Source organism: Oxyura jamaicensis, chromosome Z, assembly GCF_011077185.1.
Source record: "Oxyura jamaicensis isolate SHBP4307 breed ruddy duck chromosome Z, BPBGC_Ojam_1.0, whole genome shotgun sequence".
Classification (NCBI taxonomy): Eukaryota; Metazoa; Chordata; class Aves; order Anseriformes; family Anatidae; genus Oxyura; species Oxyura jamaicensis.
In genome coordinates, this window is record NC_048926.1 from 42706504 (window position 1) to 42729583 (window position 23080).

The 23080-nt window shown below is 35.4% G+C and overlaps 1 protein-coding gene across 1 annotated transcript in view; it reads right to left on the reverse strand.

Annotated features, from left to right (window-relative positions):
- Window positions 1-252: 252 nt before the first annotated feature.
- The window catches only part of RASEF (RAS and EF-hand domain containing), a 34631-nt gene continuing 11803 nt past the window's right edge, over window positions 253-23080 (reverse strand). The window contains exons 3-17 of the mRNA XM_035310734.1: window positions 22636-22726; window positions 19748-19843; window positions 18992-19069; window positions 18377-18492; window positions 17543-17611; window positions 16168-16252; window positions 14927-15018; window positions 11842-12076; window positions 10783-10920; window positions 10540-10687; window positions 9503-9584; window positions 8128-8242; window positions 7119-7238; window positions 3161-3237; window positions 253-404 (exon numbers count right to left, since the gene is read on the reverse strand). Coding sequence (XP_035166625.1) covers window positions 296-404; window positions 3161-3237; window positions 7119-7238; window positions 8128-8242; window positions 9503-9584; window positions 10540-10687; window positions 10783-10920; window positions 11842-12076; window positions 14927-15018; window positions 16168-16252; window positions 17543-17611; window positions 18377-18492; window positions 18992-19069; window positions 19748-19843; window positions 22636-22726 — 1651 coding nt within the window. The 3' untranslated portion in view covers window positions 253-295. The remainder of the gene's footprint in view (window positions 405-3160; window positions 3238-7118; window positions 7239-8127; window positions 8243-9502; window positions 9585-10539; window positions 10688-10782; window positions 10921-11841; window positions 12077-14926; window positions 15019-16167; window positions 16253-17542; window positions 17612-18376; window positions 18493-18991; window positions 19070-19747; window positions 19844-22635; window positions 22727-23080) is intronic.

The window sequence follows — 23080 nt, forward strand, 5'->3', positions numbered from 1 at the left end:
AGATAAAATACATTACAACATTTCATGCACTGCCTGCTGTAGTATTGATTGTGAGCTCACTTCATTGAATTACAATACTTAAGAAAGGTGAAATCAGAGCCTACCGGACAAAGCAAGTGTATAAATATGAATTAGTAGAAAGCAGAGTCTGGACTTTTTCCATGATGTACAACTTCTAAATACACAAATGTATAAATCCATAGTAAAAAGAATACATAATTGAAATCCTTCATTTTTCTTAAAAAAAAAAAAAAATGTATGTGTATATGAGTTCTTTAAGTCAAGAGTATGTCACTTAAACATTGCAACAGTTTTTTGTGAGTGCTGATTTTTTGACAGGCATCCCCGCCAGGCTGGTTATTGACCTCGTATCATCTTGATTATCACTTCGTTTTCTCACTTCACTGTGAAGGGAAAAAAAAAAAAAAAAAAAAAAAAAAAGTCAGTGAATATATTTCTACACGCATTTATGTTCACTATTTTATTTCTGCAGGCATATCTTACACAGTTCACCATGACTTATTTAACTCCCATTAAAACACTAATACTATTGTTAGTGCACAGAATCAACATGGCCCTTAAGTTTCCATTTGAATTAATATTTCTATACAAATCACTGCTAATGTCAGAAATACAATCATTTCTGATATGTAAGAACATCCAAATATTCATTTTTTCCCCCTATCCTTTTATTTTGCTAATTTTTCTTCCATTTTTTTACTTCAGTACATTACCACAGAAACAGAGTATGTTCATAGCTGAAAGTCAAAACTAAATAACTGCAATTGCAGGTATGTATTTATCCTCAGAGGAAAAATACATATTGTTGTAATATTGTATTACATATTACAATACATATTGTATTACATATTACAATACATATTGTTGTAATAAGTTTTGTTTTGTTATAAACAAAAACTTTAAAATTGTGTATGTATGAATAATTATTGGTTCTGTACTCTTACACAGCCACTGTCATAGGGCATCCAAGCAAAGTCAAAAGCAAGTTCTAGAATTTCTTGCTATCATATGTATGTATTACACATATACATATATAATTTAAACCCCCCTTATGCCAGTAGAATAAATTCATGAAGTCCACTCAGAACACTGTATTATTAAAAAAAAAAAAAAAAACTGTGGCAGAAAGGAACCCTGCAAAGAAGTAACAAATTAGTCTATATGATATCTGCTCTAATGCAATGTTCATTTAAATTTCAAAATTAAATGCTTTTCTCAAAGAATAAGGATTACAAACTGGAGAAACTGCAGCCAACCATCATTCCAGACTAAGGCTCTGGGTAGTATCTAAAGCATTTAAGATTCAATGAACCTACAGAATAAATCTTTTTTTTTTTTTTTTTTTTTTTTTGAGATTCTGAAAAGAAAGGCTCCGACTGCCAAAACATTTTTATCCTTGAAACAGTTAAACAAATTTATCATGTTTAAACATTAGAGATCATTTTTCAACTGGGATTAATGTTATGGAACTATGCTATGTACGTTCTCTGATTTATAATCCACTGCTGCATTCATGGCCAGGTTCCTGGAAATGAGTCATTTAACAAATCAGCTGTTGACAGTAACAGACAAATAAATGCCTGTGTTCTTGCTGCAACTGTGATGGAATCATTTTCCTGGAAATACAGGTGCTCTTGAAAGTCCAGTGTGAAGAAGCAATGATGCTCTCCAGGAAGCCAATATTTTGTATTTAAGCCCTGTTAATTAGTAGTGTTCTACCATTGAATTAAAAAAAAAAAATAATAATAATAATACCAAATGATAAAAAGGTTGATTGCTGCATTGAACTGCTGCAAAAATCAAATTAATTTGGTCTGTAATTCTGACCTTGAGTTCCATGTATTAAACCGAAAAAAACGAGCCTGAGGATTTCTTATATACTATCAGCCCTTCAAAATAATACTGTAACACAGGCCAGCTTGGAAAGGTAGCAAAAGTGTAACATTTGGCTCACACTTTCACAGAAATAGCACATTGCCAAATAGACATAAAGCAGAGTTTCTGTCTTTTAAATAATTTAGAGACATCAAGGAAAATGTGTGGGATTAGAATGGTCAGTAATAAAGCTAAATATATATTAACATACATGGAAGAATTAAGTATAAACTATATGCAAATTATATGCAAGTTGAATTAATTTATGCATATGAAAGAATTAAGAAAGTAAATCCACATACCACTAAAAATATGATTCATTCACCAACCAGGTTTTAAAATTGTGGTGTCCATAACTAAGCTCTAATTTAAATATTAATAATTAAGACAGCCGTGTAATATTGGAAACAAAATTGTTACTTGATTAAACTGAGAATAATACCTACCTTACATTATTGATAGATTTAACTTGGTATTCCTTTTACAATATCATTTGTTGAATTTGACATTGACACAATTTTAAGTATCTACACGTGTGTGCATACATGCATACTTTGTATGTACATTCAAATATAAAATATATTCAAATATGCATATTCAAATATTCAGCCCAGAAAGCTAGCCATATCCTGGGCTGCAACAAAAGAAGCATGGCCAGCATGGCGAGGGAGGTGATTATCCCCCTCTGCTCTGCTCTTGTGAGACCCCACCTGGAGCACTGCATTCAGCTCTGGGACCTCCAGCACAAGAAGACCATGGACCTCTTGGAACAAGTCCAAAGAAGGGCCACAAAGAAGATCAAGGGGCTGGAGCACTTCTATGAAGACAGGCTGAGGCAGTTGTGGTCATTCAGCCTGAAGAAGAAAAGACTCTGGGGACACCTCATTGCAGCCTTTCAGTACCTGAAGGGGGCCTACAGGAAATCGGGAGAAGGACTCTTTGTCAGGGAATGGAGTAATAGGACAAGGGGTAATGGTTTTAAACTAAAAGAGGGTAGATTTAGATTAGAGATTTGTAGGAAATTCATTACTCAGAGGGTGGTGAGGCAGTGGAACAGGTTGCCCAGAGAAGCTGTGGATGCCCTGTCCATGGAGGTGTTCAAGGCCAGCCTGGATGGAGCTTTGGGTAACCTTGTCTGGTGGGAGGTGTTCCTTCCCATGGCAGGGGATTGGAATTGGGTGATCTTTAAGGTTCCTGTCAACTCAGACCATTCTATGTTTCTATGACTATATGTTTATTTTAAATTAGAAACACATCTACTTACCGAGCAAGGTGAAGAACTGCTTCTACAATATTAGATCCATCTTTAGCACTTGTTTCACAGAATAGTGCATTATAAGTCTGTGAGTAAAAAATAAAATGTTAAGCCAACTCAACCAAAATGCTTCTCATCTGTATATATATATTAAATTAAAAATAATTTCCTCCGTAACTCAATGAATTGGGACACATATATTTCACATATTTCCTCCATAACTCAATGAATTGGGACACATATACTTCACATATTGTCCCACACTTGGGACACTATATTTCACAGGATTTCACTTCAGTACTGGGAAAAAAAAAAAAAAAAAAAAAAAAAAAATGCCTTTCACCTGTAACTTTTTATATTTGGTATATAACAAATTAACAAATTGGGTTAAAAATACATTGTAAGTTCAGTGTCTGAACTCAATCTTCTTGTCCACAAAACTGCAAAATAGGAAGGCTTGCTAGGACAGGTTACTCAATCAGCCTGTTAGCTGCTATATTACCTACAGCATCTAGTATTTTATCTTAACCTACAGTTTAATCAGAAATATCATTCCATAAGTAACAGACATGCTACCTGCCCATGCACAAATCAATCAATTGCACAGTCACGTAGCAACTCAAGACACTACAGATTCTACATTATTTTTTTCTGCAAAACATTGGATATGTGCATCCTTTATCCAACATATAAAAATATGCGTAAAACTTGTCCATGCTATTTATCTCTATGTTCCATTTTTCTATCTGTAGACTTGATAGGAATGCAAAACAATCCCTCAAAAATGAAAATATTCCATTTGAAATTTGAAGAAACACAATACAAAATGGTTTTTAGTATGTTAACAGAAAAAGGGTAATGAGACAACATGAGTCTGCTAGTGGATGAATTGGGACATATATAAACATAAGAATGTTTATATATATATATATCTAAGAATTGGGACATATATAAACATAAAAATGTAGTGCCTTCTTTGTCTGTCTTCAACACCAGCGATGGGTCCTGGGATCCCTGGTGCCCTGAGCTGTAGGACCACGACTGTGGGAATGACAAACTCCCAGCCAATCTGAACTTGTGCATGTTAGCTACTTCTGCTGGATGCATATATGTTTATCACAGAATGGCTGAGTTTGGAAGGGACCTCCAAAGATCATCTCGTCCAAGTGGGGCACCCTATGGGATTCATCTTAGGATACTCAAAGAGCTCATGTATGTCATTACAAGACCTCTCTTAATTATTTTTTAACTGTCTTGGGAATCCAGAGAGGTACCAGTCACCTGAAAACTGGTAAATATCCCAGTTTTCAAGAAGTGCAAGAAAGACCCTGGCAATTACAGGCCTAATTGTCAGTCTCACTTTAGTGCATGGTAAAATTATGGAGAAGACTATTCTGGAAGTTAGTGACAAACACTTGAAAGACATTGAAGTCATTGGTCATAGTCAACACAGGTTCACAAGTGGAAAATCCTGTTAAATGAAATTTCCTTTTATGACAAGGTTACCCACCTAACTGACCATGGAAGCCAGTATATATAAACTTTTTGGATTTCAGCAAAGCTTTTCATACTGATTTTCAGTCTATCACTAACAGTCAGACAAAATGTCTAGCATATGCCTCGATAAATACATAATGCAAAGGCTGATGGGTTGGGCTCAAAGGATTGCATTAAGTGGCTTTACATCAGGCTGGAGGCCAGCAACTAGGGGGTTCCCTGGTACTCCTTTTTGGGGTGAGTTCTCTTCAATATTTTTATAAATGATCTGGACGTGGGATTCAAATGCATATTAAGTAAATTCACAGATGACACTAAATTAGGAGGAACTGTTGACTCCCTCAAGGGCAGAGAGGCCTTGCAGAAAGATCTCTAACATCTTTATCAATTATCTGTACAGGGAGATCGAGTGCACCCTCAGTAAGTTTGCAGATGACACCACATTGGGCAGGAGTGTTGATCTGTTTGAGGGTAGAAAGGCTCTGCAGAGGGTTCTGTATAGGCTGGATCGATGGGACGAGGCTAACAGCATAAGCTTCAACAAGACTAAGTGCCAGATCCTGAACTTGGGGTACTTCATGCAACACTATAGGCTGTGGGAAGAGTGGCTGAAAAGATGTCCATCGAAAAGTGACCTTGGGGTATTGGTCAATTATCAGCTGAATATGAGCCAGCAGTGTGCTCAAGTGGCCAAGAAGGCCAACAGCATCCTGGTTTGTATTAAAAACAGAGTGGCAAGCAGGACTAGGGAAGTGATTGTCCCCCTGTATTCAGCTCTAGTGAGGCCACACCTCAAGAACTGTTCTTTTTTGGGTCCCTTGTATAAGAAGGACATCAAGGTACTGGAGCACATCCAAAGAAGGGCAATGAAGATGGTGAAACATATAGAGAACAAGTCGTATGAGGAGCGACTGAGGGAACTGGGGTTATTTAGCAGAGAGAAAAATGGCTCAGTGGAGAGCTTATCACTCTCTACAACTACCTCAAAAGAGGCTGTAGCGGGGTGGTGGTCGATCTTTTCTCTCAAGCAACAAACAATAGAACTAGAGGAAATGGCCTTAAGTTGCACCACCGTTGGTTTAGGTTGGATATTACGAAAAATTTATTCACTGAAAGGGTTGTGAAGCATTAGAACAGGCTGCTCAGGGAAGTAATTGAGTCACCATCCCTAAAGATATTTAAAAGACTTGTAGATGTGGTGCTTAGGGACATGGATTAGGGACTTGGCAGTGCTAGGTTAACAGTTGGACTTGATGACCTTAGAGATCTTTTCCAACCTAAATGATTCTATGATTCTATCTTGACAGACTAGAGGGTTGGGAAATCACCAACTGTATGAAATCTAACAAAGGCAATGCCAGATTCTGCACCTGATATAGAATCGTACAATCACAGAAATGGGGCAATCCTGGATATTTATACAGACTGGGGGTAAAGCAGCCTCACAGAAAGAGATAGGGGGGTTCTGGTCGACATCAAGTTGAATATGAGTCAAGAGTGTACCCTGACAGCCAAAAGGGCCAACCATATCCTGGAGTGCCTCAAGCATAGCCTTGCTAGCCAGTCAAGGGAAGGGATTGTCCCGCTCTATTCTGCACCTTAAATACTGTGTGCAGTTTTGGGCACAATATAAGGACGTAAAACTATCAGACAGTATCCAAGCAAGGGCTACAAAGATAGTGAAGGGTATAGAGGGGAAGATGTACGAGAAGCAGCTGAAGTCACTTGGTTTGTTTAGCCTAGAGAGAAGGCTGAGGGGTGGCCTCATGGTGGCCTGCAGCTTCTTCAAAAGGAGGATTGGGGGGCAGGCACTGATCTTTTCTCTCTGACAAACAGTGACAGGACCCAAGGGAATGGCTTGAAGCTGCATCAAGGGAGGTTTAGTTTGGACATCAGGAAAAGGTTCTTCACCAAGACAGTGGTTGGGCACTGGAACAGGCTCCCCAAGGAAGGAGTCATGGCACTGAGCCTGACATAGTTCAAGAAGCATTTGGACAACACTCTCAGACATATCCTCTGATTTTTGGGTGGTCCTGTATGGAGTCAGGAGTTGAACTCAATGATATTTGTGGGCTCCTTCCAACTCAGGATATTCTACAATTCTAAGCCAGTCTAAGACTCTTACTTGCTCACTAGTATGCTTCATTTCATTAGCAAAATTGCATTGGCAACTTCTCTCTGGAAGCAGAAAAGCTCAGTATCCTAGTATCCATCCTAGTATCCACTCACTTCTGACCATAAAGACTGAGAAGAATATTGCAGTCTATAATGAAGTTCATCTCAGTGCAAATTTAGCCCAGAAAACACAATAAAAATAGGACAGCTTTCATTAAAATTATCCATGAATTCTAATAATTAGATTTGAATAAATGACCAGAAAATTACTTTTGTTTACAAGCTTTTCAGAGTTTTTCTTTATTATTAAATTATTAAAACCATTTTATACTTAAAAGGGAGACATAGATCTTACCATAGCCAGCTTTTCTCCATAGTTTATAGGCACACATTTTTGCCCTTGTTCTGTAACTGCTTGACGGAGATCTGCTTTGTTTCCTACCATCATAATTGGAATATTCTCATGAGTTGCATCCTGTAAAAAGGATTTTACTTCTTTATTGCTAGGATACAAACAGGTGACTAGCATCATTGTGTCATACTCACTTCCTTCCCCACAAAAATGCTTGTGCACTTTCACAAAAAACGACAAATTATCTAAATCATGCTGAGAACTTTTCATGACATAATCCATACTTGAAGCAGTAAGTTTAAATATCAGCCTGCAAAGATGTGCATATATAAGCCCTGTTACACAGTAAGGAGTTTCATGTGTTAAATTATACTAATGGAAACAGTTATTATATCTAAAAGCTTTATGACAAAAATACTATGGGAAGAGTGATCAACTGTTATACAATGATAAAAAACATAATTTGCTTTAAGAAGAGGAATTAAATTTTTTGCTGACACTTTCCCTCCAATTAACCAAGTTTCTTACAACAGCAAAATCTTTTTCATCAAATTCAAATTTGTATTAAAATAAACAAAAAGTACTAACAGAAAGAAATATTAAAAATTTCTCTTGGACTATAGCTAATTTAAGTATTTAATATACTGTTTTAAAATGCAGAGGCTCCATGGAATACTTCAGACACAACAGGGTATCTGATATGGGCTCTCATGTTCATTTCAAAAGGAAGTGAATGGGAATAGTCTGATTACATGATACTCTTTCGTTTTAAATATGTATCAGTTTTAACAGTGATTATGTCAGAATACACTTCAACACCCTTAGAACTTCAGTTTCCCTTGAACTTCTACAAGAGATTGAAGTTTGGCTAATTCCATCTTTACTGAAGTTTCATAAATCAAGCAAGTCAATCTAAACGGACTCTGGAATTCTAAAGTTAAAAAAAAAAATCTTTCCAATGGGAATAAATGCAATAAAACATAGTTTGTAAGTTGCATATTAAGGTCCTTACCTCAATCATATCCACCCACTCTCGCACATTAAGAAAGCTTTTTTCACATGTTACATCATATAATAGTAAGACACCATCTGCTCTTCTGAAGTAAGATTTAGCAATACTTCGGAATCTTTTAGAAAAAAAAAAAAAAGACTTGTGTAAGGTCACATTTAAAAAAAAAAAAAAAAAGATTTAACAACACAGCATTACATTATTACACTACTGAGTAAGATTCTCTCCACATTATAAAATGTGTTTTCTCAAGCTGTTTTCATAACTAGTTCTGGAAAACTACTTATGCAGCTCTCCATAAAAATCCATAGGATGCTATCCTAATATTATAAAAAACTTTTTGTATGAAAACCATGTATAGTGTATCTATTAGAAATATCTACTTCTCACTGTGTTTTTTATTAGCTGGCAAGGCTTTTTTGCTTACATATAAGTTCATAACTTGAACGGGTTATTCTGATATGTTTGAAAAAATATGAAGCCAATAAACTTATACCAGAAATGCCATCTACAGACATCATAACACAGTCTACTTAACAGCCATGCTGCAATCAGGTATTTATACATATATTAAAATATTATTCACAAACTTATTACGTGGGAGGAGAATGACTTGGCCTCTGACTACCTATGTCACATAAACACTCTTTTAGAGAAAAGTAAACACATACAGCTCAATACACATACTTGCCAGTAAAAAGATAAAACTGACTTCTAAGGTGTTAGACTAAACCCATAATGAGCTACAAGGTGCCAATGAAGTAATGACTCTGCAAGAAAGGAGGATTATGTCAAATTCTACGCAGCAGTTTGAAGAATATTGCATGCATACTCAGCACTGTACAATTCTGCCATATGTTTTTTTGAAATATTTGGAGAGAAGAAAGATTTTTCATATACCAACTACAATGCAAATCAGGGTCAGGAATTTCAAGAAAAGTGTAACTAAAGAATATCTCAAGGATAAACTTGTTCAGAACTTGGTCTGTAAGGACAAAGAAGGCAAAAGAGTAAAAATGGAAGAAACAATGTACATCTATTGCATCTTTTTGTATTTCAAGAAAGGGACATATTATATTAATTAATGCTGTGTTGAACCTCAGCTAGCTCTCTCTGCAGAGAGAAAAGGCTATCTTGGGCATCACCAAAAGCTAACAAATAAACGTTCCACCTGTCTCGCTCTCAGCAGTACAACATCACATCTGTCTACAGACATCTATATATGGTCATAAATGACTTATTTACTATCAGTCCATGCAATATTTATCTGATTTTTTTTTACCTAGATGAAAAATGTAACATGCAATTTAGAAAAACAAACAAACAAACAAACAAACAAAAAACATTGAAATTACTTCAGTTGCATGTAATCACTAACCTCTCCTGCCCAGCTGTGTCCCACAGCTGTAGCACTGTAGGTTCTCCATCAACAATTAGTCTTTTCATTTGAAAATCCACCCCTGAAAAGAATAATACAGGTAATCTAATCAAAAACATCAAAAACCTTTAAAAACCCACAAAAAAAAAAAAAAAATGGAATGTTAACTACTATATTATGTGGCACATATTTCAAACTATGTCTTTTGTAACAGATTATCTGATTGCAATCATTCACATTGCCCTGAGCTGCAAAAATCCCATGAATATGGCAATGCATATTTCATTTCTATTTAGAAAAACATTTAAAGGCATATTTTTCCCCCACATTTTCCCAGGTGCACTGATACAAATCTGGCATTATGATCAACAAACACGAAGGTCCCTCTACACTCCATTTTGCAAAATACTTTCATAGATGATTTTTTTTTATAATACAGACTTTATTTCAGAAAAGAAAAATAATTAAATTAGACAAAAATTCTAAGACAGAGACAATGAAACAAATAGATAACTATGGTTTGATTGGAAGGCAAACATTCAGTCTTTAGAAACAGTAAGACAAGTTTCTTAGCTGGCATCTATAATAATACACACAACTAGCCAGTCAGAAATCTCTCCAGCTTCAATGACACTTTGAGAAATTGAAATGGAGATAAAGAATAGTACTAAAGAAATAAAAGGTGAGTATGAAAGACTATGGAAAGACGAAAGAGCTGAGGAAACCAGACAGCCATGAAAAATGTGAAAAAGACTGTAAATACGTTCTAAGTTAATTACTCTGAAACTGCCTTTTTTGGTACTTTCTGTTGTTCAGGAACAGGCTTTGTGCTTTACAAAGAGGAAGTAGATCAGAGCACTGCCCTATTATTCATTCAGTTATACTAGTTATGCACTTATAAGCTTTAGTGCTCAATTAGATTTCACAGCCTAAGAAAGTGCAAGTGGGTGTTCAGAAAACCCTAGCAATCTTTTCACCCACTACTTTTGCATAACAGCAGTGATATTCACTTTAGAATTTTAAGTGAACAACTGTACCTAGGGTTGCACTGGTATTGCCTCTAAATTCATTCTTGCAAAGCCTCATAAGGAAACTGGATTTTCCCACTGCTGCATCTCCAGCAAGAACAATCTTGTAAGCCTTCTCTGAACTTGGGTATTTTGGAGTACATTCAGTTGCACCTGACTGAAAATACAAAGAATCCACTTGATTCACATACACAAATATTTAAAATACAGTTCTCTATATCAAACACTTTTTCCCCCTAAAGAACTGGTTACCTGAGGAGTCAGAGCAGATATGTATTTCCTTGTTGAAGCAATTGAGCTGCTTCGACTTACTGGTCTTGAGGGCTTCCAATCTAATATTGTACTGCCATTATCAGGACTGTATGCTTCTTCATCCCTGATCTCTGGAACCTGAAAGTATAAGCCAATGTGTCACTTTCAGTGCAGAAAGTATGCTCTTTTTTGGAATGACACTGCTAAGACTGACTGAAATCTTTTTGTTTGTTTGTTTTAAATAAAGGATCAAACAAAACTGTGTAATTCTCATTGAAATTCTGTTCTTATTCTGATCATATTTCTGAGAGTTTAAGCAGATGTCTTAAATCATATACTCTCCTAGGAGGATAAATAATCCTAACAGCCACTTCTACAGCAGGTTCAATAGAAAACTCTATTAGAATATATTTCAGTATTCTCTAATGTGTTCATTTTTCCATCTTGAGAACACTAGCAAATTCTGAAGAAATCTTGTAAGAACTTCCTATAGCAGTTCCACACACTAGCGGAACTGCATTTGCTGTTTACTACCGCCGACATTCCATCCTTGAATGTTGGCTATCTGGGACACACACTTTCAGGACAGGTTCCAGGTAAAGCAAATTAATCTCCCTATGGAAAATTTCAACTTCAAAAATAATTGCAATTACCAAATACTTTATTTCAAAGCTCATTTTACAAAAAAAATATGAGTTTCCCTACATGATGTTACTCTATGCTGTTAATAGTCACGCTCTCCTATATGTGATTTTTACATTCACTGGTATAGCACAACAAGGGAAAGTGAGCTGAAACCTACAGTATCTGCTTTTAAATCGTTAAAAAAAGATCTGCTTCAAAAGTCTACTAGAAAATGTCAAAACATACATTTTCTCTTAAAGAGGAGTGACTGTTTAAGAACGCTACAAAAAAAACTGTCACTAATATTACCTAAATACACGTAGCCCACATACTTAAGTTTTATAACTTAAATATCAATTTCATTTTTAAAATAGGAAGTGGATTTTGTCTCCATCTAAAGGTCTTTCTTAGAGAGGCAGAAAGTCTGGCACTTACATCTGTATCAGAAGCATCACCAGCAAAGCCTTCTTGCATAAACTGCGACCTTTGAAAAATTCTTTGTTGCCTGTATTCCACTTCTGAATCATATTCATTTGAATCTCTAAGAGTAGACAAACCACTGTCAAAACAGCTTTCAGGTAAGCTGTCAACTTCACAGTTTATCCTTTGCATGGGGTCACAGAGGGCTAAAGAATCATAATCTTCATCCACACATGAAGAATGAGATGATCTAAAACACAAATATTGAAAAAGACAACAAAACAAACATATTTTATTTCACAATTGTTTTTCCAGCAAAATCTGAACCATTCCATAATGTACAGTTCTTAGAAATGCTAACTATAAGGTTTAAGACATATGTCACTGCCCTACTTTGGCTTTCTAAATATTTTTTTCTAAAATCATATTTCTTACGAATCTCAGATTATATACTTACAGCTCAAGTTTCAGTAAAAAGCCCTGTTTATTTATATGCAGAAAGAAAAAAAAATGCTTAAAAAAATCTGAAAATTGACCTACTATGAAGACATCAAAGGCAGAAAATGACTGTACATTGCTGATGGTTTAGCTAACTTTGGCCTTGATATGAGCAAATAATAGCAAAACACACAAAATAGTCATGGTATACTGCATCTTATTTATATGAATACATCCAGGCTTTTGCTCACAGAGGCACATGGGCCAATAATTACTAACTACAAACACAGAGAAGAGGTCAACTTAGTTCAAAAGCTCAGAGATGGTAGAAGAAGCCACTGTTTTGTTACAATTTGGTAGACTATGCAATACTTCCTTTACATGAAAGCCCTTTCTTTCCTCTCTCCCGTCCTTCAGAGGTTATCTTTTTTTATTTTCATTCTAGATGCTATAGCATTGAAAAATACTTAAACGGATGCAGTAATCGCAATACGGCTTACAGAACAAAAGGATTTACTTTTTATTTGTGCAACTGAAGCTACAGAAAAGAAAGATGAATAGAACAAATCTTAAAAGAATCAATCTTTTAAAAAAGTTTAAGGCTGCAATTGTTATCCTGCTCTTCACCAAGAGAGGGACAGGCACAAATTAAAGTGAGGTAGAAAAGATCTCCAAGTCACAGTGAAGAAGACATAAACAGTTTGGTTCTGTGCTATGGGAATGGATGTGAAACACTAAACTGCTACAATAGACAATGTCAACAACTGACAGTGTCAGCGTCAATCCTTGTAAAGTTAGTCTTCTGCCAGAGGGGCTGGGACCTCCCAATACAACGGCACATCACAGAAGAGCACAATGGGGAGTATCACGGAATTATGAAGCTGTTACTGAATCAAAGGCAAGTACCGAAATACAGGGGTGTTAGAGTCACACACAACAACATACAGAACTGTTTAATTTCCATCTTTGCAGACTATTGAATAACCACATGAACAAGCATTATCTTTACTGTGGAATATCACAGCATCTTTGCAATTTGTATTCACATACCTGCTAGCCTATAGCAAATTACTGACATACAAAAAATGGTGCATGCAGTAACAAAGTTGAGCTTGTCAGACATCCACTGAAATAAAGGTCTTTATTAGTCAATTTTCAGCCTCACTGAAGCATGGATTCAATGCTGGGAATTTCATATGTGCTTCAAGTGAGTTAGACCAAGACGTATTATGCAGCTAAAAGGGAAAAAATGTACTTACTAACATAAATTGCCTAGAACATGTTAGAATGCAAATCAGTATATCTTAATGCTGACCTGATGTCAGGAGACAAAGTACTGAATATGAACAGGTTTGGGGACATTTATATCTCCCTTCATACTATTAAATCATACCTAACAAGAGTAAGTTTTATTACTGCCACATAAACTCTCCTCTAAAGTAGCTTGCATTTCTCACTTTTATGAAAATGGAAGGATTGCACCAAGTAGTTATTAATAAATATTCTCAGAGAAGGACATCACTAACATCCAAAGATACTTTAGTTATTCATTCCCTAACCTCAGAAGATTACTCAGTCTAATATGCAGCTTAGAAACAGCTGGCTCTCACAAAATTCCCCAACAGAGGGAAATTGGTATTATCTGCTTTCAGCAGAAGGAATCATTCTGTGACAAACAAAATGTTATAGCCGGCAAACACATGGAAACAGCAGAGAAACAGTACTGACTGAATGTGGATATTATTAGTGTGAAGCAGAAGACAACTCAATCACTACCAAAGACTTTAATCTGACTGGCAAAATATAAAACACAGGCTACTAAGAACACTAACAGAGATCTCTGTAGGGTTTGAAGTAACACCAAAAGAACAGTAAGACAAAATAATCTATCATTTGAGTAAGAACACACATTTTTAATGGCAATTCCAGCTATTTCAAAACAAAACAAAACAAAAAGTTTCACTAAATAGCATGACCCAGAGCACTCAAAGTTGTACCCAGTGCCCAGTGATATCAATGAGACTCTCTGCAATGATCAGAGGAAGTTCTAATCAATGACTTGCATTCATTAGGTACAAAACCAATAAAGCTCTGACCAAATATGATACTTGTGTTTAGATAACTTCCTGTTCTCTGTGGCTTTTATCCTGTTAATATCCAAATGCATTCACTATTCTTGCATGTCAGTGGGAGATGAGGATGTTTATTCTCCTGAAGAATTAGGCCTATAAACTTTTGTAATAATTATTTCAGAAAAAAAAAACAGACACATAGGATAAAGATATAACAAAAAAAAACGTTTTATTTCCTAAGTACTGAGGAGGACAGGTAATAGAGGTCCTCAGTAGATTTTTATGTTTTTTTTGCAGACAAGGATGGGAGATTAAGAATAAAACTAGGAACAAAATAATCTAAGATTAAACAAAAGGCTGTCTGAATTTTCTGTAATTTGCCTTTACCACTGAACAGAGTTTTCCTGAGCTTCCTGAAATCACTGAAAAGATTCCTATTGACTTCACTGTACTTTGGACCTTATGCTATGGCCACATATTTATTTTGAATCAGAAATAATTGTTTTCTCTCTTATTTGACAATATTTGAATTTCTAAGACATTTGTGATGCCCAGTCTTTTTAAACTTAGTAAAAGCAAACCTGGCTTACCTGTCATATCGTGGATTTAGAGGAGACTGTCCACCACTACATTTGGGACTGCTCCTAGAAATGGTACTTCCTGGTGAGGTGTTTGCTAACCGCTGAGACAGATACATAACAAATGCAGAAATTTGATGAACACACAGTAAGTATCATGATAAAAGTGTAAATCATCAAAACTAGTCCTCTATATTTTCATGTATATCCAACCACTTATTTTTAATTAAATAATCCTTTAAATATGACTAGATGCCAAAAGGTCCACTACATCTACTATTTAGGCTCCACTGTTGCCTTAATACTGCACCTGCAAGCCACACTCAATCACAAGACAATGGAATTTCCAAGATTATTTCATTAACTACACCTATGAGATTTTGAGATCTCAATTTTTTGAAGATATCACGTTTGAGATCTCAATATTGAAAATTTTGCATTGACTACTACAGTAAGAAGGAGAATGTCATCAGCTGAGATGTAGTTTCCCTCCCTTGCATGTGTTTAAGGGCATGGCAGCAAATTGAATGCCCATTCAATTTTCCCCCTTCCTGGCCAGTAGTCCCTCTGTGGGCCCATTATTCTGGCTTCATTCTTCTAAAACAGTTACTTGCTTTCTTGGTGATGCAAGAGCTTGTCTGATTACTAGTTTTGGAGACTAGCAGGTTTCCCAATACCACAAAATAGCAATATAGAGTAGATTTTTTGTGACTTTCAGTCCTTCCATTCTCTGGTTTGAAAGATGCTGTGTTACATCTGTTACAAAAGATCCCTGCACAGCTGCGATAGCCCTGAGTGAGGGCCTACTATCAGCAGTCCCCATTAGTCATTGGCCAAGTGACTTGCCTGGACAGAAGTTCAAATTAGGTTAAGACCTTGCAACAAAGAAGGAAGTTTTATGAAGTGTGTTTTCAGTAGTAGAATTCTCTAATATATACGATTCAAACACATTTCCTTCAGTGCAGGTGAAATTATTGACTTATTCACTGCATCAGATATTTTTGGCCAAAGCACATTAAAAAAAAAATCTCTAATTTCTAAAGCAGAATTTCTAAAATAGTTGTGCTTTAGCAAAAGCTCCACTATTTCAGATCAAAATCTACTGAAATCCAACTACATGAGTATAACCCTGGAGTGAGACTACTGAAAAAATATCAGTTTTCTGGCTACCCACTGAAGGACAAACAAATTTGCATTTGGTGTGCTATTTCTTACAACTAAAAGTTTAACATTATAAACTTATAATTACATACCAATGACCTGTTGAACTTGCTGAAACTGTTTTCAAGTGCACTTCTTAAACCATCATTGCTGTCATGTAGTTTTCTGTTAGCTGATCTAATAAGGAAATATAGTTTAACTTGCAGAAGTATAGCAAAGAACAATAAATATATTTATAACTTATAGCAAAGAAATTTTGAAAAAATACATAAAAAAAGCTTTCTTCTTTAGGTGAACAGCAAGGAGTAATGTGGGACCAGAATTGTGATGTCAGATATTCAAAAAAATGATTGTTGATAAAATAAAGCACTGTAAAGTTCCATCTCCAGTGGCAGTATCGGAAACCCTGTTTCACTTCTATGTTATGATCTGTGGCCATTTGCGGGGTTGAAAGACACACACAAAAAAAAAAAAACCTATGTGGGAATGAACTGGTACAGACATTCCTGAAATAAAACATTACTATCCTTGTGTTGCTGAGACTACTTTAAACACAGATGTGATTCAGCTGCTTGAAAGAAATAACGTGATTAAGAATGAAATAAAGATATAACAAACTATTCATTGTGATCATTTGAAAGCAAAACTCTCTGTGTGCCTTGTACAATACTGCATACACTTACTACTATCCAGACAGGGAAGAAAAGTCGATAAAAAAGGACCCAAAGTAATGATATTTAGAACAGTATGGATAGACTCAAATGTCATTCAGCATATCAGAAGGAAAAAAAAAAAAAAAAAAAAAAAAAAAAAAAAAAGCAATGAAATATTGGTGGTTCCACTGTGACACACTACCAAATACTAAATTCAAGAAGCTGCCACCTGTGCCAGATAAATGTTCAATACCTCCTGGCTTCCTGAGTCAGTGGAGAGCTCAGTCTAAAAGCAAATGGCACAGGATGACTTTCCAAGTCTCTACGTAACAAGCAGCATGAAAAAAAAACAGAGACCATTTTAGAAGGCGTAAACAGAACAGGGGTAGACTACCAAAAACTTGATTGTATTGAAGTTGTCTGGTGCACAATTACTTTAAGCTAAAAATAAGAATCAGGAATGCAACTAATGCCATTCCAAATGGATTCAGCCTTCTCAAAGTGGGATCTGATAGGCCTTTTTTTTTTGTTTGAGGAAAAGAGGAGCTCAAATAAAAACAGAGAAACACAAAACTCAGATGCCATAGCAGTATCTTGTCATTATTATCTGACTTGAGTACACAGGGACACAAACTTAAGATGAAATAATAAAGATAAGCAGACTACCTTAAATGAACATTCAGGCCATTTTAGTACTTTTACTTGCTATTTTTCCGAAATGTCATACTAGTCTTTTTCAAAACTACAAAAATATTTAGCTATGACTATGTTGCGACAAAGCTTGTTAATAAAATCTGAATTACTGAGGACTTACTGAAGCATCTCAATTTGTCTTTCCAGATTATCCCTGTCTTCAGTATACTCGCGGATCATTTCTAGGTCTCTGAAAAAGAATAAAAGAAGAAATTATGATTCACAGAATACCCTTTTATATTTTTATATTGCTCTTGGCAGAGGGCTACACTCAACAGCTAACATTTACAAAGGTAATAACTATGGGGGTGGAGGGAAGATAATTTTTAAAGATAATTCTGAATCAGTTTTGCTATGTTTACATCCTTGCTGAATTGTGTTAAAAGCAGTTTTACACAAAACAAATAACTTGGTAACTTAATTGATCTATGCAAGTAAATCTCAACAAAAACTGTGAATTAAAAGTAGAAAAAAAATCAATGAAATCATGAGCTGACTCACTGAAATACTTTTTTGTGTTTATGAAGGTAACACTGTAATGACACTGTTATAAAGACTCTTTTAAATTACTCTGAAAATCTAAAAGTAGCTCTCCTTTGCTCTTGGAAAAACTGGTTGAGATGAATGTTGGAAGCTCCAAAAACTATTTTCCCTAATATTCATAGAGATACTCATCAGAGTGCAAGTCATGGAGGAAAAAACTTCTCCTAACTGAAGCCCCAGTAAAATCAATGGGCTTCCTTGTACAATTATCAAAGTTTGCATCATGTTCAGAACTTGCTCTTTCAGAGACCTGATAAGCAAAGTGAGTAACAGTCATGGTGTCACATATGTATTTGCCTATGGCACATTTAGAAAATAAGTTACCAACTTTACATAGTAACTATATAAGTAACTGTATCAGATAAAAGATTTTTTTTTTCCTGGTGAAAATAATGAAGTAGAAAGAACTTACCTCTCTGTGTTTAAAGTCTGATCTGCATACTCGCTTTTCAAGCTATCTAATTCACTCTGTAGAAAAGCGATATTTGTCTGTGCTTCTAGGAGATCTTTCTTGAGTTTCTGATTTTCCTGTAAAAAAATGAAGATGTGAGATAATAGTTGTCATAATCATCTCCATGCTGACATATTGTAATGCTTAAATAAAAACCATCAAAATCAAATAAAAATGAAACACTAGGAAATCTCAGCAGAGAGGAAGAAAGAAGAGGAGCACTTTAAAACATCAGAGAAATCTGTAAAGTAACAAGCAAGAGCCACAGTGAATTTTGATTTTTGGATTTCATAGTCGCACATAAATGGTACTATGTCATTTCAAGCCATTTCTAAATGTAATACCTAGAATGTGCATGCATTTGTTTAGAACTGTTAATTTTTTTTCCAAGTTAAAGATCTCTATACACATATCAACAACTTACAAGTTTATCTCTTAGCTTAATCATTAAATTATTCATTTAATTTAAATTATTTGATTAAATAGCATTAAATGGGGGGAGGGGGGGAATGCAATCTATTGCAAAAAGCATAAAATTTAGGCTAAACTAATATCCTAGTGATAATCACTTCTTACCAGCAACATATCATGTATTCTTTTTTTCAGTTCAACCACATCTTCCCTGTGATTTATGTTTCTGGATTGCTCCTCCAGCTAGGATGGTAAAACAAAATATTCAATTAATGTACATTCTTGATTGTTCTCATTCAAAATATGTAAAACATAATGGAAATTATATTAAATAACCCCTAGAGTGTGTTACAGCTATTGAAGTTTTTATAACCCATAATATTCCCAGCTGCATGAGTAGGGAGCATTATTCCAAAAATTATTCCAAATTTTTCTGGTCTTCTATAAGATTTTAAAAGATTTTTAAGATTTTTAACATTTGAAAGAAATGTACTAGATGCCAAAAGCACTAGTGAATAGCAGTGTAGTAATATAGTGAATTAATACATATGGGTTGACAATTTCATCTAAATCTATTAATTAGAAATACTTAGTGGTAATATATTAGACTGCTTCTAATGTATCAAAAACAAGACAGGTAACTGCAGTGTTAATATCTTCAGGGACCTAGACAATTATTCAGCAATAGAATTTGGCAATTTGGTATCTTTCCTAAGTATTTCACTAAATTACACAAAACCTATACAACAGCATAGAACCATAACACAACCCAAAAAATTATTTGAAGTTGTGATTTACCTATGCACATTAAAGTAAAAAACTACATCATGATTAACCATCCTGGGGAAGGCCCTTCATAAAGTCAGCATCTCTTGCAACACTTTTAAAAATTCTAGCCATGAGTTCAATCAAGTTACTTGCCTTTCTAAGTTTTTTTATTGTCACCTGGAGATCCCCAACTTCAGTATCATATTGGCGCTTCAACTCATTTAGTGCTTCTTCAGCTTTTCGTTTCTCCTGTAATATAAGTTATCTTATTAAAAGTTGACATCGGTTTCAAATGTTTCTTAAAAAAATGTATCCATCAATTTGGAAAGCCAAACATTTTCCCCTTAGATTAATGTGTGTAATTTTGTCTTTCCATTAAGTCTACCATCCCTTTCTTAAAATCCACTGACACTGATTCTATTATTGCAGTCCACTTATGAAATATTCATAGAAATGAAACACTGAGTTGGAATTGAAGACATGGGTCAATTCTATGCTTGCTTTCATCTCAGTCTCCAATGGTTAGCATTTTCAATCTCTTAAGTAAAGCCAAAAGAGGAGTGTTCAAATTTTACTTTTACATATATGTAGGTGTGTATTATATATACGGATGTATGTACACACACACAGACATGCAAGTCAAGGCACTGAACCCTTTTCAAACTAGCCTTCCATGGTTTTGCACACAACATGCTGGTAATAGCACTACCATGCCACCATCTGTTACTTACATACTTTCTTTGAATTTTTTGCTTGCAAGCATTTGAATATGACAGGCCACATTCAGTAAAAGGTATGCTGATGACATCATCTTTAGTCATTACAGTTTCACATAGTACTTGGTCTAAGTGCAGTATTGGGGATATTATTTTAATTCCAAAAAATTGTGAAAGGAAGTTTCACCAAGAAGGGTTTGGTGAACTCCTCCGCCCCCCCCCCCCCCCCAGCACTTCGAGGTACCAAGGTGCATGCGTGTTGTTTTTTTTTTTGCAAGACAGGCAGTGCTTCCACACAGAAAAAGTGTGCATGGACTTTGCTCAGAATGCAGTACTTTCCTGCCTGAGATGCCGACATCCGTGTGTTAAAATGATAATCCGTCAAAGTAATCAGCTTAGGCTGGATTCTCTTACTGCTGGCACCTATACTGGACTCATAAGTATTGCTTGGTAACTATTTGCTTCCCCTGAAGAAACAAAATAGAGGATAGGCTCGCGCTGCAGATACTATCGTGCAAAGGCAGGTGTCACGGTGGCATGAGTGAGATCACTCTGGCAAACAATAGCCCTGAGTACAGGCTCTAAGATTAATGGCTTAGTACAATCCCACAAAGTAAATACCTTACATTTACTCTCAGGGTGTTTTAGTAGGTGGAGTATGCAGAGCTATGAGCTATAGGGAACATTCAGGAGTGTACTGAGAAGAACATTGTGGGAAACAAGTTACAGCCCATCTTCGATATCTGGGTGTGAAAGGTGAAACCTCAATCCATGCAACTCAGCAACAATCTGAGAACTAACACAATCACTTCTTCGGGCTATTGCCTGGCCATTTCTTTAGCACTTTAACCCAAAGCACAGATCTAGCATAAGCACTGCAAACTACAAAGGGTCCTTTTTAGAACCTGAAACATAAACTACATTCAGATAATAGATAGCAGACTTTTACATAAAGATAGTATGTGATTGAGGATGTTCTCCAACTGAACAAACGCGCACACCCTGGTCATATTTTTACAGTAGGGAACAAGTTTTTCAGGACTTTTTCCAGTGATTTCCTACTTTTTGCAGGACATAAATTTTCCAAAGCAAACTTATTTGTTTACTAAATATAAATGCATACTCTCCCTGGAAATGGTAAGTTTTTCTGTACTGAGACCTGTATTATAATTTGTTAAATATATTACAATATGCTATTTTGTTGACACTATAACATTTTTATGTCATTTTACTTTGTTACTAGGAAAACAGATTTTGATGCCACAGTACGAATTTTTCCTCCTGTATATAAAAAGACAATATTTGAAGCAAATCTGTCAGAACACCTTTTACTTTCACAGATCATTTACTAACAGATATTTAAAATCAGCAACTTGGCTGACTGCACTTTCTTACTCCTTATCCTGCAAATACTTTGATGAAATAATATATAACAAATATATAGAGGTTCAGTATATGGTGCGTCCTACCAAAGTAATGACAATAACCAGAATTTATGTTTTAATCAGTGAATTTCTTATGCCCACATAAGAATACTTTGCATGAACAACAGCTCTTATTACATATACTAAAAAGTTTGGTTTATCATACATGAATTTAGTAACAGTTCAACACGAAGCAGACAAGACAGGCAGGGTGGATTTCCTGTATTGCTTTCTGCTTAAGATTACACAGACGTGCAGTTTCATTATATCTTTCAATGAGAAAGGGGAAGAGGGTTCTTCTATTTTGCAATTAAGACTGCAAGTGGGCTGAAACAAAGGCTAAAACCTGAGTACACTGAAACAGAGAATATCCCATCAACTTCAAGAGAACAGGGACAACTGTCACACCCTATCATCACAAACACCCTCTCTCCTCTAGAAGTCTCTAAAATAAGATTGCAGGACCAGAATATAACAACAGGGGAAAGAAAGGTCACTGCTCCAGTCAGATATAAAAATTAGGAACAAATGATTTAAGCATTAATTTATACATAAATTCATCTATTAGTTACTAGAACAAAATTCTATTCTTTTCCAGAGAAAGGTCATTTATTCTAATCTGTTTCCAATAATGGACTCAGAAATAAACTGCTTTACATCCCTATTTTCTTACCAAATATTTTTTTTTTCTTGGTTTATTACATCTGAGCAGCTATTCCCCTTTAAGAAAGCATTAAGATAATACATTTTTCATATCATGGATATTTTCTTTTCATCCAGACCCTGCTTTCAATGGCTTTGAGCCAGTCGATCAGCATCAAGGACACACCTGGCCATCAATCCTGCATAAATCCACTGAGAGTTTGGTCATTATGAAATAGTGTAAATACAAAATACTCACTTCCTTTTTAACTTTATGCTCCGCAGCCTGTATCCGTTGTTCCATCTCTTCCTCCAGCTCACTGAGCTGAACTGCCGCTTTATCCTGAGCTCTAAAATTTAAAAGTAAATACTCTCTTAGGACTTGCCCTGTGTCTTGACAAAAACTTATGTGAAACAAACTAGACAGACAGACATGGAAATAGTTGAGCACTGACAAGACCTTGAAATTGGTGTGGTTGGGAACCCAAACCACAAATTAATTTGAAAATATAGGCTAATTACATATTAATAATATGTGACAGCAGAAGATCAATATGAAAGACATCACATCACATTTTGAAAATGAAGTTACAAAGATAAAAGGCCCCTCTGGTATCTTCTATTAAGAGACTTCAAAAGGATAACTACTTGCAGCAACTTGCAGCAACGACACAGAAAATCTCTGTCCTGAGCTCAGGAGAAGC